This window comes from Colias croceus, chromosome 11 (genome assembly GCF_905220415.1).
Source record: "Colias croceus chromosome 11, ilColCroc2.1".
NCBI lineage: Eukaryota > Metazoa > Arthropoda > Insecta > Lepidoptera > Pieridae > Colias > Colias croceus.
Window position 1 is genome coordinate 569346 of NC_059547.1, and position 14016 is coordinate 583361.

General features: G+C 34.2%; 1 protein-coding gene across 1 annotated transcript in view; it reads left to right on the forward strand.

The window, feature by feature from the left end:
- LOC123695519 (unconventional myosin-XV) overlaps positions 1–13696 on the forward strand; it is a 97932-nt gene extending 84236 nt beyond the window's left edge. Inside the window, exons 25-33 of the mRNA XM_045641392.1 lie at positions 7374–7632; positions 7929–8083; positions 8628–8766; positions 9210–9338; positions 9882–10106; positions 10527–10805; positions 11502–11681; positions 12118–12268; positions 13120–13696. Of these exons, the coding sequence (XP_045497348.1) occupies positions 7374–7632; positions 7929–8083; positions 8628–8766; positions 9210–9338; positions 9882–10106; positions 10527–10805; positions 11502–11681; positions 12118–12268; positions 13120–13136 (1534 nt within the window). The 3' untranslated portion in view covers positions 13137–13696. The remainder of the gene's footprint in view (positions 1–7373; positions 7633–7928; positions 8084–8627; positions 8767–9209; positions 9339–9881; positions 10107–10526; positions 10806–11501; positions 11682–12117; positions 12269–13119) is intronic.
- The last annotated feature ends 320 nt before the right edge of the window (positions 13697–14016 follow it).

Below are 14016 nucleotides of genomic sequence, written 5' to 3' on the forward strand. Positions count from 1 at the left end.
AATATTAAATTCGAACCAAAATATTATCAACACGTTAATTCGAGTAACAAACATACAATATGTAAATTACTTCGGAAACTGTTACAAAAATAAAACAAAACAAAAACAGTAGAAACTGTATAAAACAAATACAAGATTAAAAGAAAATTTTAGTTTCAGTAACGGTCACGTAAAAAACTTAGTGCAGGTCACGTAACATCTTTTTGGTTTTATTTAGTAAGTTATCGATAGAACTTTTATGTAATTTACGTTACTTTGAAAGTATTGGTATCCAGTTGTGCCAAGTCTGTAAAACTACGGGTAAAACTTAAACCCAGTTTATTAACCCTTTAGGGATTAATTTTGAATAAAAGATAGTCTATGTTTAGCCCTGGATCTTCTCCTATTCTAATTCCAGTATATTTGCGTTGAAAGCGTAACTTAATAGACAGAACTTTTCGTTGGATGGATGGTATAAGTTTCTTTCAACTTATGAGAATTTTACTAACTAAGTCTATTAACTTTTCCAAAAAATCTGAATTCACATATCATATTATGGATATTGTCTAAAATTAGATGGTGTCTTATTTTAATTAAAGACGCCTATTTTATGCGTCTATGATTATAATTAATTAAAAAGAGTGAAGCATCACTTCAAAAACTTTTATTTTCTGATTATAATGATGGACTTTCGTAACACATTAATTAAAATCTTCTATTTTATGTCAAATTGAGATATCTGTACCAGTGTCTTGTATAGCATTAACTAATAGTTTTTTAAGTCTTTTCGCATCCCTAAACCGCCAAATAATTGTTGTTTCATGTATAAACAAAGATCGAAACAAATTAAATGTAAATATATAATTGATTACGCTTTACTTTCGCTGTCCACGACCAGCGCGTTCAGTTACCGGTCATCGGTCGGACGCGACGGTTTACGTCCGATACCGATTCGAAAATCGATAATCGCTTGTTATTTAATCTGTGGAGTAACGGTATTGCGGTCATAGATTATCTGTAACAGTTGAAAGTTCACAAGGCTATGTGCCAGTCGCTTAAATTGTGATTTTGTGTGTAAACAATAAGCGTCTCTATGTTTGTTTGTTTACGGTTTAATTCGGTCTAATGAGTGGTTACGCAATCTAGTTTCAAAGGATTAAGGCTTGATTTGATACTAGTTATAATTAACTAACCTTGTAATGACGGAGGAATGTCGAAATATATTATTTATATCAATTCCCTTTCGTTCTGTTTATGATTGAGTTTATTATTAACTAAGATTAAGTACGTTTCAGACGTTGCCATATCAAAAAATACTTTTTCGTTAATCCCGCCAAAACATTTCAGAATAAGAAACAATAATCTCTTATTTTATTTTTGTAGAATTTCTTTAACCACGTAGTTAATTAAAACTTTTAAAAATAAATTGCAGTGAATAGTGAGTTACACGTAAGAACGTACATTAAAATCAACAAATGCATTTATAGCAGTGTATACTGTATAGTGTTGTCCCATATCAATAATTCAGACGCTAGTGAAGTGAACAATGTCGATAAAACAGGAACAAATGGATGTGGCTGAAATGTCAGGAGACAGTTTATCTTGCGATGCAGACCCTGATGGGGATGATGAGGAAGTTAATTCCCTACTGTAAGAATCTGACATTTAGTACCTATAGATATAGTAGAGTGAAGTGAGAAGTCTTCGTTTAAGAAATAAAACAAGCGCCAAATGCTCACGCAAACATACAAAAAAACTGTAGACGTTTGTTGTTTTTGAATTCGAATATAATATTACCATTGATCAGCTTAATACACAGGCTTTTACTGCTAAATTGAAATTATTTAACGTATGAATTAATATACATGACGGCAACAATCAAATTCCTCCAATCCAAAGTCCGACAATAATGCAAGAACATTATTATGTATCTTAGTCAATAATGAAACAATATCTTATATGAAACTGTAATACTATTCATCACACTCCTTCACTTTCCGATCGTAAATCATAAGCCGTCGCCCTAAAACGGTCTTAATTCATTACCGCTGAGTCAAGAACAATTTCTCTCGCTTTCAAACGTTATGCTAATACGGTTTCTAGTACTTCGACCATACTTCGACACTTCGCGTTGTAAAGCTCAGCTGTTATTGTACACTGTTCTAATAAAATAAACATAAATTCTGACAACCAGAAAAAAATTTAGAATATACCGATGGTGTTTCGCATCAATTTTTTTTTTTATTATCGAAGTAGGTACATATAACTTTTGTTACATTTTCCACTTACCAAAAGTGTTTTTGTGTTTTTTTTGTTCGTTGGTAACTAAATCATATCAGGATAGTAGAGCTAGATTTTAGAACTAATCAAAACTAGTTGTAGCTGATAGTGATTAAGCAGAACCAATAATTAATTTTCTTAAATATTTATATAGTTTATAAGTTAGTCTAATAGAACCTAACTAATCTAGAAGCTAGATAGTGGTGGTCCTCAAATCTCAATCCGTCAATAGCTCTTGATTAATTATAAGTGACCCACACACATACATAGACTTATATGTATGTAGAGGCATTACATCAATGCAACTTCGATAATGAGTTCAGGAAAAATATTATTTATTAAGAAAATTACCAGTTATACTTATACATTTTCCTCTGTTCTTATTTGAAGTAATATTATTAAGTAAATAGATTTAATAACTTTTCCAGAGGCAGAGTTCATTTTGAGTAACTTTTTAGTTACTCCAAATAGTTATAGAGTTATTTCACTAAAAGTTAAAACTTAAAAAAAAAAAATCAAATCATTCAGTGTCCTATTATTAGGAGTTCGACCGGCTTTTTTCCTAGAGGTCCCTGATTTATTAATGCCTACAAATATTTATTAAGAAGGTATTTATTATATAATTTTAACGTGCGATGTCAGCGAGGCAAAAAGCGCATAAATTGGATTGGTTACGCTAAATAAACGTCGTGTTTATTGTTATATTACGCATTTCCTGAATTCCGGAATGCGGATACTTTCTATTGCTAAGGTTTTATTTGTTCTTTGTGTTTCGGGAAATGAATGAATGGATGAATGAAAAATTATTTATTGTACACCAAAAAGGATACATTTTTAATGTACAGAAGGTGGCCTTATCGCTGACAGCGATCTCTACCAGGCAACCCAAAAAAGACGAGGAAAATAATTGGAAATGTAAATGCAGGAAATGTTAACAAACAAACCTTTTGAACCAAAATATGTGGGTTGTGTACTTTTGTTTTGTGATAATACAAAAAAATGTTTCGTTAAGTGTGATTGTAATGCATGCAGTTTTTGAGGCAGATTCGCATTGTGAATTTAGGTCGTCTGTCGATTCCAGATTATCTGCGAAGAGTAATTGTTATTGTTACTTATTTCTACGACTGCAGTCTTCTGCTCTATTTTAATCAGTTTGTTTTTTTTTTTTTTGAGAAGGCAATTCGTTATTTAGTTCAGGATACATCGACCATTTTTGCAAGTGACTACTATCAAGCTGATTTTCCGTTTGTAGCTTTATTTTGATGACACACCGAATAATTTCGTGTACGAAACTCTCGATTGTGGTAGCTAACAGAGATAACAAGGATAAAATTTTTTGATTTGATGGTTCTCAAATATTTATTACGCAATTTGTAGGACAATATGTCTGTTGAATTATATAAACAATAAACATTAACTAAGTGAAAACAAAAAAATCAGCTTGTTAGTAATCATTTATGATGACCTGGTTATCGATACACTTTGGAAAGGGGGACTCTTTGAACAAACCATAGATTTTGTAGGACAAATATTTTTTCGAATAATCTAGGTAATTATCATGAGATTGAACAAAAAAAAAATTCAGTTAGTAATAAATATTTGAGAACCATCAAATCAAAATTTTTTATCCTTGTTATCTCTGTTACCACAATCGAGACTTTCGTACACGAAATTATTGGGCGTCACATAAAAATAAAGATACAAACGGAAAATTAGCTTGATAGTAGTCACTTGCAAAAATGGGCGATGTATCCTGAACTAATTGAATTCAGTTAACTAGAAGCTCTTTTAGAAGCGCTTTTGCAAAGTGGTTAAAAGGGAAATACTATAGGGATATTCTTTACAACATAAATTGCAAGTACATATTTTATCTTAAATTATGTAATTACATTACAAAACGGTCTACATAGGGTAAAAAAACACGATGTAACAGCGTTTATATTGATTGAAGTTAGATCATGGACTGATTTCAATAAAATTATAGGATAGCGCACACCATAGGCTGACAAATTATAGGCCTAGTGTACACTGAAAGGCCAGTGGCTGAGTGTAACCTAACCACTATAATTTGATAACCTCAGTGTTAAGTTAACAACAGATCAAGTTAGAAATTGATGTATTACAGCCTCTATACTTAAACTTTACGCAATGTTAAGCGATTTAAGTTTTATGCTGATAACTGTTAGAAAATTTTACTTTTCCTCGTTATTTCTGGCATTTCTAACGTATAATTTACATTTTCTTTTCATATGAAACTTTTTTCATAGTATGGTAAAGTCGTTTATTGACCTCTATTTTCGGAATGATTTCAAACTATTTTGTCTAATATACAAAAGATACATATTAAATTAAATAAACTACTTACACAATTGTATAGAATTTTACAAATGAGCATATGCCACACTTAACGATTTCTAATAATCCTACTAATATAATAAATGCGAATGTTTGTGAGGATGTGTGTTTGTTACTCTTTCACGCAAATACTACTAAACCGATTACAAAGAAATTTAGCACACATATAGAGGGTAACTTGGATGAACACATATGATAAGTTTTATCCCGGAAATCCCACGGGAACGGGAACTATGCGGGTTTTCCTTTGAAAACGCAGGCGAAGCCGCGGGCGGAAATCTAGTTATTATATAAATAGAAAAGTTACAAATGTAGAGCCACTTATCAAAGCATCAATTTTACTGTTTCTTGTTATTATTTGTCAATTAAAGAAAGATATTATGTAAACAACGAAAATACACAGTAATTTGTGTCGTTAAACTGTCATACGAGTATGATTTCTAAAAATATGCGTATTAATTTTCATACGTTTCACTTTCTATCAATTTATTCATATTTTTAATAAAACGTTGTATATCTTAACATTTATGTAATAATTTATTATGCATAACGCCATGCTTTCATGGTTTCTGTGACAGTAATATATTCTAATAAATATATGGGTGATATTTGCATATTTGATTTTGGTTAGTTTATTAAAGTCGGTTAGGTGCGGGCTTTTGTGAAAACTAGATGCTATAGTAGTAAAAGTTTTCTTTACGGTGTTAATGTCGCAGGCAAATTGTATTATTTCGCCGTTTACAAAAGCTCGGCATTTTTAACCGACTTCAAAAAAAAGGAGGAGGTTATCAATTCGGCCGGTATATTTTTTTTTTTTTTTTTTTATGTATGTACACCGATTACTCCGAGGTTTCTGAACCGATTTACGTGATTCTTTTTTTGTTCGATGCGGGATGGTGTCGAATTGGTCCCATAAAAATTTAATTCGGATAGGCCCAGTAGTTTTTATTTTATGAGCATTTTTGTCTGTAGGTATTTGTAAATTTTGCAAGTGCAAGTTTGAAGTCGGTTGTTTTTAACGCAGTTATCACTTGTGTAATATGTCGAGAATTCGTAATCAGAAATTTTTCGTTTGGATAAGGGTTAGGTTAGGTTCGTGTTTTTAAAACTACACAGAAAAAGGCGAACCACGAAGTGAGGCTACATCGGCTCGCGGTCGTCTTTTTGTAGAATTTTGGATAAAGTAAATCCTCAGCATATTACAAAATGCCGAGCATTTGTAAACGGCGAGGTTATACAATTTGCCTGCGACATTAATACGACATTTTAACAATTTTATCTGTTTCTTTTCTGTAAGTCTGGTAGTCAGTTACCTACTGTTTATTTTTTAATTATTAGGATATAGTTATAATATAGAGGATTTTATTAGGTCTATATTTATATATTATACTAGCGGTCCGCCCCGGCTTCGCCCGTGGTACATATTCACGTTTTCTCTACATAAGAACCATCCTCGAACTTCAAGGAATATTATAGAAAAAGAATTAACGAAATCGGTTAAGCCGTTCTCAAGTTATGCGCTTACCAACACATTTTGGGATTCATTTTTATATTATAGATAATGTCTCCAATTACACTTATTTCATAAATAATTTAAAAGCTTAAGATGTGAAAGGGAAATATTAACTTGCATTTAATGCTAAAGAGAGAAAGAAATCATCTGAGTACAGAAAAATACTTTTATTCTTATTAAGTATAATGGTGAAAGCTTATCAACCTGTCTGTATTTTTATGTGTCAATTACACCGAAATTAATAAGGAGAACATATTATGTTATTTGTATAATAATTATGTTTTAATATACATATACCTAAGTAATTAAAATTAAAGCAATCAGTTGTTACGAAATATGAAAGTATTGTATACTATTACTAGTTTCAAAGTCTTATGAGGAAAATAATGAAATTAGAAAGTGTAAAATTCAAAGAATTATTTATATAAATTATAAATATTATATAAAGTAATGCTAAAGTGTTATCACTGGATTATTCAGCTAAACTGATTAAAAGATTTGAGGTCGAGACGAGGATGATACTGCAGAACAGTGCTTTCTAATTTAACAGCGTAATACTGTTAATTGCACTTGTAACATGTGTATCGAGTTTTTATAACAACTTATTTAATATAATGAATCAAATAAATAAAATCTTTTAAAATGCAATTTTAAATTATGTATTGGGTAATAAGGAAAGCTATTATTTTATAAGACTGAACATTATTTTTGTAGGAATAATGGTAACAGCACAAAATTCGGTTAAAAAGATGTTATTTTTTTAAGTCCATATAAAGATATATTTTGTGTATGTAAGGCGATAAACCCATATTATAGGGCCCGGCTACGTTAGGTATTAGTATCCTACTAATTAGTAATTACATACTAGAATTTACACCAAAGCATTGCTATTTTACGGTTACTATTACACTGTCAGCTATATATGTAAAATATTGTTCAATCATTCGCCTCGACTTTTAAAGCTCTTGAATTAACTGACTCACTTAGAAACCTATTACATATAATATGTAGAGGTATATTTGGTGGTCTTTGCACCGTCTATGATTTACTTTATTCCAGCAGCCAGCATACCAATAGATTAAGATTTTCACTGGGTTATTTTTAAGAAAAACCTTACATTTCTTTATTTTTACGGATTTATCTTTAAGTGAAATTTCGAATTTATCATAGACTCGTGAATCTTGATCTCTCGATGAAAATTCGAATAATCCAGAAAAACTCACTAAAGCTAAGCCTACACTTACAGATTAGAAGTCCTAAAAGCGGACTCCTCGCTCAAAAGCAAAGCGAAACGCAACGAATGGACATGGAAAGCCCAAACAGACGTGGTCAAGTGGCAGGCGACACCCCTCAGAGCTCCACTACTGCGTCTCCCCGCAGCGCTCGCCCCACCAGCGTTGGAGTGCTTTACTTGTATACGGGCATATTGTGGGGACCTGCAGCCGCCTGAGAGGGCCCTGCATCAGGACCTGACTGAAGTGAAATGCGTGTATACTGTGCTTATGGTAAGTGATATTGTTTAGAAGTAATATGTAGTGACATTGTTATGAAGTATATTTCTTATATTTTAACGAATTCAGACAATATATTCTATGTTTTTAACTTCTCTATTGTGTATTTTTTTCAATTGACAACATTAAGTTGAGTTCGACAACCGAGAAACCTTTAACATAATAACACATATAGAAAATATAGTTATATTATCGGTACATATATTTTAGATCACAACGTTTTTTGCCTATTTCAAAAATTCATTCTAACTTGTTACTAATCTATATATAAATGACTTCATATTCCACAGCACTGCCACTCGGTACCTGAACTCCGCGACGAGGTATACTGCCAGCTGATGAAGCAGACGACCTCAAACAGATCGCAGACACCAGACTCGTGCCAACGCGCCTGGAGACTCATGTCCATACTCGCTGCGTACTTCACTTGCTCTGATACACTCAGGTAAAAATAGATAAGCGTTTGATACAGTTGGTTTTGAATAGAGTAGAGAAAGAGTTTCTTATTGGGTGTTCTAGATTTATATAATGGTCTTAAAGATCGTAGTTTATTGAAAATACCAGTGGTTATTGTTATTATAATTCGTTAATGTGTAAAAAAAATAAATTTAAGAGTTTATATTTAATAGGTGTTGTGCAAGGGTGTGTATTGGAACCATAGTTAATGCTATAAATAAAAAAGTTTTTATCGCAGTATATTTTAATTAACACCAATTAAATAATGCAAGAATACAAAATGTCTTTAGTCAATAGAGATTTCAACTTTTTAAATATAACTTATTTATTTTACTATCTACTGATAATTTAACAAATTAAAAAGCAAAAATAAAAACGTTATAGATTTTATATCTATGTCAAAATTAATATTTAATTGAACTGAAACACAGCGAAAGCTATATTGGGAGTCTGGGGTCTATTTTATGATGTAAGGAACCTTGTTCAATAAATGATTTTTATTTTTTTTTTTATATTGACCATCTATATTCCAGGCCGTTCCTAGTAGAATACCTGTCAGCAGCAGCAGCAGACCGGCGCCGGCCGTGCCAGGGCACTGCGGCCGTCTGTCTCGCTAACTTCCGCAAGACCATACGGTGTGGGGGACGGAAGAACGTGCCTAGTATTGAGGAGGTGAGTTATAAAAGATTAATTGTGGATATATTGTACAATTCACGTTGAAAAAATGTTAATAATAAACAAGTTCCCGACTCCAAAAGGGTTCTCTGTTGATCTGTGAGTCAACTATGACTCTGATAATAATCAGCACGTGTTAAATAAAATATAAAAAATTGAAGTTTTTTAAGTCAAAATAAAGAACGACAGGTCATCCCGGCAAGGCGAAACAACAAGTTATGAATTCCAGATTCCTTCATACATTATTTGCATTACTCTTTTCTTGGTGCATTTAACTAAGGAAGCACCTTTTCAGGTGTTTACGATGTGACAATACTTTTCCTTTAATTTCTTTAATAGAAATTAGTATAACACCAAAATGACGTACAGTTAACGGTATTATATAATCTATAATTAATTCCTTTAAGGTTTTTTTTTTTAATTAAGTGTAATATTTGTAGGTGACAGCAGTATCAGCAGGTCGTTCAGCTCGTCGACAACTATATCGGTTGCCAGGTGGCGCTGAGCGCGTTGTTAACACACGTTGCGCCACCACAGTACAGGATATCGTTGATGAGCTTTGTGATCTGGTAAGTGACATACATACACATCTAAAATAACACAGGTATACACTGAAACATACAGTCATACAATAACAACTTACATAAGCAGATGAACACTTTCACTTGCTTGTGTGACACAAGCAACCATGAACTTAGCAATACATAAATATTACATGCACTCACTATTAACACAGGGGCATATACTCACCACTAATATGCTACTAACATAAGCTGAAATACACTTGATAAAAACTTACACAGTTACAAATTGACATTTAAACAGACGAGCACTCACTACAAACTCAGACACTTATACACTCACATTTCAATTGCGGGCTGATATTTGCCATGAATAACGTAGCTTGTTGACATTTGACTACAAATATTTAAATTTATGGGATTGGGAAGACATATTGTCCTATCTTTTTATATAGATCCACTGTCAGTGGTTAACATACTACATTTCTAATCGGTGTTTAAGTTATTTTGCCTCTTTAATCAGCTCACTCTCAACTCTCAATACAAGTAGTTTTCACTTTTCTAGAGTTATGATCTAGTAATTGTTCCCAGATCGGCGTACGCACAGCGGGCGAGCGAGGCGAGTTCTCGCTATACTGCATCGTATCAGGCGATGCTCTGACCATGCCGCTAGCGGGAGACGAGTACGTGCTGGATGTGACCACGGAGCTGCAGCGAGCACATCATCCCTTCTACCTCATCTTCTGCCGATCTGTGTGGCATCACCCGCTACGACCGGACGCCCCGCCGTTGTACACAGAAGTGCTGTTTAATCAGGTAATTATATAGTGTCATTAATATCATTAGTATAATCAAAAATAGTAACTATCATATCATTAGTATCATCATGATCATCTACAACTTCATCGTTATTATCACAATCATTTAATAATATTGTATCAACACCTTCGTAAGTATCATAATTATGATCATAAACAAGTTCGTAATAATCAACACCATACATCTCATTTATAGATCTCATCACTCCCCATTGAATGTTAGCGGCTGGGTACATTATTTATTATGTAATTGTATGTTTAAATTTGTTTATTTTCCATCACTTTTTCTACCTTTTTATCAACAGATATAAAAGTAATCTTTATGAAATTAACAACACAATCATTGCAATCATTTCATCTAGATGATTTAATATTTCGATACAATTTTAAACCATTTCACGTTTCCAATTTATCTAAGGTGGCGCCAGACTACCTAGAAGGTCTGCTGCTAGTTCTCCCCGGGGGCGGTCCCCCCGCAGCCAACGTCCTCCGCGACGCAGCTACCGTCGCAGCCCTACTCCATCGAGCCGCAGCCCTAGCGGAGCCCCCGCACCCGCGCGACCTCAAGTTCCTGCTGCCGAAGCCGCTGCTGGCGCTGCGGGACCCCAGACCCAACAAGTGGGCCTCCTGGGTGGCTGCCGAGTGGCCGCAGGCGAGGGCCTTGTCCCCGCAAGCTGCTAAATCTAAAGTGCTACAGGTGAGATCTTAGTTTATAGAACTAATTTCAGTATAACCAAGACAAAAAGAACAGACCCTTCACCTTTTAAGATAGAAATTTATTATATGTATTATGAAACAACACGCTAAAACACATATAATCAGTAATAATAAAATTACAAAATGTACATACAAAAATCAGCAAGAGGACTCAGCTGATAGGTAGGCCTTACACAACATTGATTTTCAGCAACTCATAAAATTTAGATGGCTATAAATATATATGTTATTAATATTTGTACGATAATTAGTAAAAATATCGCTAATGAGACCTGCGTGTAAGAAAAAATTAAAGTGCATTAACTTCCTTCACGCGTTTGACAGAGTTAATTATACAATTAAACGAAATGTTATTTATTATACGTTAATTTATTTGTTTGCATTCAATTAAGGATATAGTCATGTAACTTTAACTCCACTTTCATGCAGCAATATCTATTGTTTCTATGCTAAAAATTAAATTCTAGGGTATGGCATCCCTCAAGGTACGTGTTTGGAGCCCAACCTATTAATAACAGTCGTTGTTAATTGGTTGGGCAAAATCAATAATTATTCTTGTTTTAAAACAGAAAATACATGTTTGTGTATTTTCATATTATATTTATTTGTAATATTGACTATTGACATCGATTTACAATTTTTAGATGTATTTTAAGCTAAATGTCGTAATTTCCAGGTGCTATCCCGCTGGCCGCTGTTCGGCTCGTCGTTCTTCGCGGTGCGGCGTGTGAGCGGCGCGGGCGAGTGGCGCGAGCTCGTGCTGGCGCTCAACCGGCGCGGCGTGCACCTGCTGCTGCCGCACTCGCACGACACCGACACGCACTGGCCGCACGCCGACCTCATCTCCACTAGGAAGGTGAGCTGATGCTGCTGCCGCACTCGCACGACACCGACACGCACTGGCCGCACGCCGACCTCATCTCCACTAGGAAGGTGAGCTGATGCTGCTGCCGCACTCGCACGACACCGACACGCACTGGCCGCACGCCGACCTCATCTCCACTAGGAAGGTGAGCTGATGCTGCTGCCGCACTCGCACGACACCGACACGCACTGGCCGCACGCCGACCTCATCTCCACTAGGAAGGTGAGCTGGTGCTGCTTCCAAACGGCGTGGCTGAAACTGAAGTATTTTCAGATCTTCAAGTTTTTCTACTACTTCGTCATTATCATCAACATCGTCATCTACATTCCCATCATCTATTGCTGCCTACTGCAATTTCTTCTAATTTAATTTGTTACACGCTATCTGATCGAACGTTAACACTAATTGCACACAATTCCTCGTCCAGGTGCGCTCCGAAGACGGCACGCTGTTCCTGGACATCAAGTGCGGTTCGCTGCTGCAGCAGCGCGTGACGCGGCTGCAGGCGGAGCAGGCGCACGAGATCGCGCGTCTCATCCGCCAGTACATCGCGCTGCAGCGGGAGCAGCGACATGATGGTAAGCAGAATGCTGCTCCGGAATCTTTCTTATACTTAAAATAAATAAATAAAAAGACGTGTGTCACTCGGGGACTGCCGCGGTAAAGCTATTGCATGCTATACCTTCAAGCCACACCTCCGCCCGTCGGAGTGGGGAGCGTAAGGTTTTTTCGTTACGGAATTTCTGGATTCGGTCCCCGCGCTCAAGGCCCGCGATAGAAGCTATGCAATAGCTTAAAAATAAAAATAATTTATTTAGTACCAAAACATTGACATAACACAATTTAAACTCGACGACAACTTAAACACGAGATAAATAAAACGAGCTGATTAAATCACAAATAAGAATATCAGAAATCTTTTATTTAGGGCAGATTTTTCAATACTTGGATAAAACTTATCCGTCCAATAAAGTATTACACGATAATATGAAAATGTCACGTAAACTGTCAAATACGGGCAATTAGAATACGTTTTTAAAATGGTTGTTTTATACATTATTCGACGAATAAGTTTTATCCAAGCATTGAAAAATCGGCCCTTAGTTAAACATATTAAGTATAAAAAAATATCATTATTAAAATAACCGATAAAACGTACCATTCATTTTCTCTCTTTCCTTCAAAAGTAAAAATATTTACCCGTCAAGTCATTCATTAACATAGATAAGAAACAACGTTGGTCCTTATGATCTTCCTTGTGGAACACCTAATACAATTTGTTAATGTAATTGTAATATTAAAATCTTTCCACAAACATTTTGACCTAAAATTGTAGTAAATACATGATAATAAATCCTAAATAATATTTTTTAATATTACATTAGCAAATCTTATTTATTATATCTAATTTATTTCTTTATGCTTACAGATATGAACAGCCAGTAAGAAGGGACGAGCAATCAAACGCACAACGATACCTCAACATTCCGTCCTTATAGAGTAAAATGATAATAGGATTTTTGATGCGATTTTCCAGATTGTGTAGCTCACTTCTATTTTCATTTTAGTCATTATATATATAGTTTAGTTAAGCGATGTAATATATTCGATAATTTATCTTATATTTAACCAAAAACATGTCACAATTTCTTTTATCAATTCTTTCTTTTTCTATCTTAAACTTTTAAATCTTCCTTTCTTTCCAGAAGTAATAATGTATGGAATTCGTATTATTATAGTATAATATTGTTATTTCCATAACAAATATATTTTGTATGAAATATTTATGCATGCCCTCCGTCTATAAAAGGTGCTATTTACGAAAATATGCGAATAAATAAATATATAACATGTCCATGTAACCCAGGCCTTATTTATAGTCTAGATAAAATCCAAAGACCAAATAGGTCGGAGTCATGTTTATTGTTAATTAAATATAATAATTTACGATGTAATTATTATGATACGAAATGTTTTGTAGATATCAATAAAGGTATACAGTTTTATATTGCATTTTATTTCCTATCCCTTAAAAATAAGTTACTCCTCAAAACGTAGAGTTTGAATGGGTGTAACGGGTTCGATTCCCGTTGGGGACTAATATAAAAAAAGTCGAAAAATAAATTCGATCAGTGAAACAGATGTATATGATCTGAGTAAAACTTACAAGCTGACACGGGACGTGGTTGAGCTTATATATCTTAATATATATGAATCTCGTGTCACAATGTTTGTCCTCAATGGACTCCTAAACCACTTAACCGATTATAATAAAATTCACACACCATGTGCAGTTCGATCCAACTTGAGAGATAGGATAGGTTTT